We start from the raw sequence: 3078 nt of genomic DNA, 5'->3' as shown, positions 1-3078 counted from the left end.
GGGCACTGGGAGCACTGGGGAGGTGGGTGGAGCCATGGAATGAGGGGGAGTTCCCCATCCCCTAATTAATGATGTCATTAATTAGCCCGGAAGGTCGAAGGGCTCCAGGTTGGAAGAAGCTCCAACGATGGGTCAACGAGACCCAACCATGAGTCAACGAGACTCAATGCTGGGTCTCTGCATCCAACCCATCCCAGTTGGGCACTGGGAGCACCGGGAGGTAACTGGGAGCACTGGGAGCACTGGGTGGGTGGGCGGAGCCTCAGTTGATGAGTGAGGGGGTCTGGGCGCCCGCGGGCGGGGCCGGGGCGAACGACGGGTGGGCGAAGGCGCGGCCGGGGAACGAGAGCGCCCAGGGCAGCTCCAGGGCCGGGCCGGAGAGCGCCGGCACAGGGAGCGCCGAGGGCGACGCCGGGAACGACCCCAGCGAGGCCACCGGGGCCGGGAAGGCGGCACCGGGGAAGGCCCCGGAGCCCGGCGGCGGCGGCGGCATCTCGGAGGCCACGGCGGTGCCACCGGTGGCTGCCACCGCCTTGGGCTTGTCCCCGCCGTGGGTTCGCTGGTGCCGGTTGAGGTGGGAGCTGCGGCTGAAGCACTTCCCGCACTCCGAGCACTTGTAGGGCTTCTCGCCGGTGTGCACGCGCTGGTGGATGGTGAGCTCGGAGCGCTGGATGAAGCTCTTGCCGCACTCGGAGCACTGGTAGGGCTTCTCGCCCAGGTGGATGCGCTGGTGCTTGATGAGGTTGGAGGAGACGCTGAAGCACTTCCCGCACACGTTGCACTCGTAGGGCTTCTCCCCGGTGTGCATCCGCCGGTGCTTGGTGAGGTCGGACTTCTGGATGAAGCCCTTGCCACACTCGGGGCACTTGTAGGGCTTCTCGCCGAGGTGCGTCCGTTGGTGCTTGATGAGGTTGGAGCGGACGCCGAAGCTCTTCCCGCAGTCCCCGCACTCGTAGGGCTTCTCCCCCGTGTGCATCCGCCGGTGCTTCACCAGCGCCGAGTTCTGCCCGAAGCTCTTCCCGCACTCGGGGCAGGCATACGGCTTCTCGCCGGTCTGCGTGCCCTGGTGCCTCACCGCGCCCTCCGCCCGCGCCAAGAAGCTCTTCCCGCACTCGCTGCACTTGTGGCTCCTCTCCGGCGCCGCCCGCGGAGCCCACGGGAAGCTCTTCCCGCACTCGCCGCACTTGGAGGGTCTTTCGGTGCCGCCCAAGAGCCGCCGGCGCTTGGCGGGTGATGCCAGGAAGTTCTTCCCGCAGTCGCAGCACCGGCGTGGCTGCTCGGCGCCAGTGTGGACACGCTGGTGCCGCTCCAGGTGGGAGCTCTGGGAGAAGCTCTTGCCGCAGTCGCCGCAGCGGAACGGCTTCTCGCCCATGTGGATGCGCCGGTGCCGGTCGAGGTGGGAGCTCCAGGCAAAGCTCTTCCCGCACTCCCCGCACTCGTAGGGCTTGGCAGTGCCGGCGTGGCTCTGCCGGTGCTTCGCCAGCGCCGCGTCGGCGCCGAAGCCCTTCCCGCACTCCCCACACTTGTAGGGCTTCTCAGGAGCGGTGCCGCCGTGCCGGCGCTTGGCCAACGCCGCCGACTTGGCCGCCGAGCCCTTCCCACGCTCCGGCAGCTCTGGCTCGTCGCCGCAGTCGGCGCAGCGGCACGAGGGGTCCCCACGGGTGGCAGCGTGGGTGCGGCGGTGCCGGTCAAGGTGGGAGCTCCAGCTGAAGCTCTTGCCGCACTCGGGGCAGGCGTAGGGCTTCTCGCCGGTGTGGATGCGCCGGTGCCGCTCCAGGTGGGAGTTCCAGTTGAAGCCCTTGCCACAGTCACCACATTTGTAGGGCTTCTCCTCCAGGTGGAGCTTCTGGTGCTTCACCAGCCCGGCGCTGGCCGGGAAGCTCTTGCCGCAGACGCCGCACTGGCAGGGTGCTGCACCGGTGCCGGCGTGGACGCGCTGGTGCTGGATGAAGGCCGAGCCGACGCTGAAGGTCTTGCCGCAGTCGGGGCACTTGTAGGGTTTGTCGCCGGTGTGGCGCCGCTGGTGGGTGATGAGGGTGGAGCTCAGCCGGAAGCACTTCCCGCACTCCGGGCACTTGTGGGGCCGTTCCGTCCCGCGCCGGCGCTTGGGGAAGGTGGAGCCGAACGCCAAAGCTTTGCCACAGTCGTGGCACCGCCCGTGGCCCAGGAGGCTCCGCGGCGGGAACTTCTTGAAGCCGCGGGGTCCCGACTTGCTCTGGCGCTTCCCTGCGGCTTTGCGGGGCTGGGGGTCGGGTTTCTGGGGGGCCTCGCCGGGTTTGGAGCCCTCGGCGTTGGGTGGGTTGGTCACCGGCTTGGGTTTGGCTGCCGAGGCCGCGGCGGCCGCGGCGTCCACCTTCTCCAACTCACCCGGGGGAGGCTCCTCCTCCTCGTTGTCGGTCAACAAACCGTCGTCTGCCAGGACAAAAATGGGGGGGGAGGGTCCGTCAGCGCCCCAAATCCACCCCCTTCATGGGTTTTGGGCTCTTCCAAAACATCTCCTTGGTCAACTTGGTCAACTTGGTCAACCACAGCCCCAATTCCCACCCCCCTCCTGGATTTCGGGCTCCCCCACCCCGCCTTGGCCAACATCTCCCCCTCACTGGACTCACCGGCCCCGAGGCCGCGTCTCCGGTGGGACTCGGCGAAGGCGGTGATTCGCGGCCAACTGATGGCGATTTCCTCGGCTGGGGGGGACATTTGGACACCGATTTTAGGTCTTTTCACCCCAAAAAAATCCCAACACCACCATGGCCGTCAATGGCGGCATTCCCGCTTTTCCCAGGTTCAATTTTGGTGGATTTCTGGGGATTTTCAGTGGTTTTCCGTCATTAAAATTCACCCACCAATTAAATCCCCCTCATGGGATTTTATTTATTGGAAACGATCCGAAATTAGGGAGAAAAGAAGGGATTCAGGAGCCTCACCCAAGGAAATGACGCTCTCGTAGCTCTCCTGCATCTTATCCCGGTTTTCCGAGCTCGTCCCGGTGCCAACGGGGTTTTTTGGGAAGAGATTCCCCCCTAATCCCTGAAATTCCAACAGCTCCAGGTTAGGATCTGGGGTCCACAAAGGGGGGGG

At 66.0% G+C, this 3078-nt stretch overlaps 1 protein-coding gene across 1 annotated transcript; it reads right to left on the bottom strand.

Moving 5' to 3' along the window:
- Positions 1–262: 262 nt before the first annotated feature.
- Positions 263–3072, bottom strand: LOC113940845 (zinc finger protein 665-like). The gene is made up of 3 exons (XM_027631996.1): positions 2925–3072; positions 2610–2684; positions 263–2412 (listed from the first exon to the last, which is right to left on the bottom strand). Exons 1-3 carry the CDS (start codon positions 2956–2958, stop codon positions 263–265), a joined length of 2259 nt encoding a protein of 752 aa, XP_027487797.1. The 5' UTR covers positions 2959–3072.
- Between the last annotated feature and the right edge of the window lie 6 nt (positions 3073–3078).

This window comes from Corapipo altera, unplaced genomic scaffold, assembly GCF_003945725.1.
Source record: "Corapipo altera isolate COAL_440 unplaced genomic scaffold, ASM394572v1 60610, whole genome shotgun sequence".
NCBI classification, from domain to species: Eukaryota; Metazoa; Chordata; class Aves; order Passeriformes; family Pipridae; genus Corapipo; species Corapipo altera.
The sequence above is the reverse complement of the archived record's forward strand: the minus strand, read 5'-3'. Positions and strand labels throughout refer to the sequence as shown.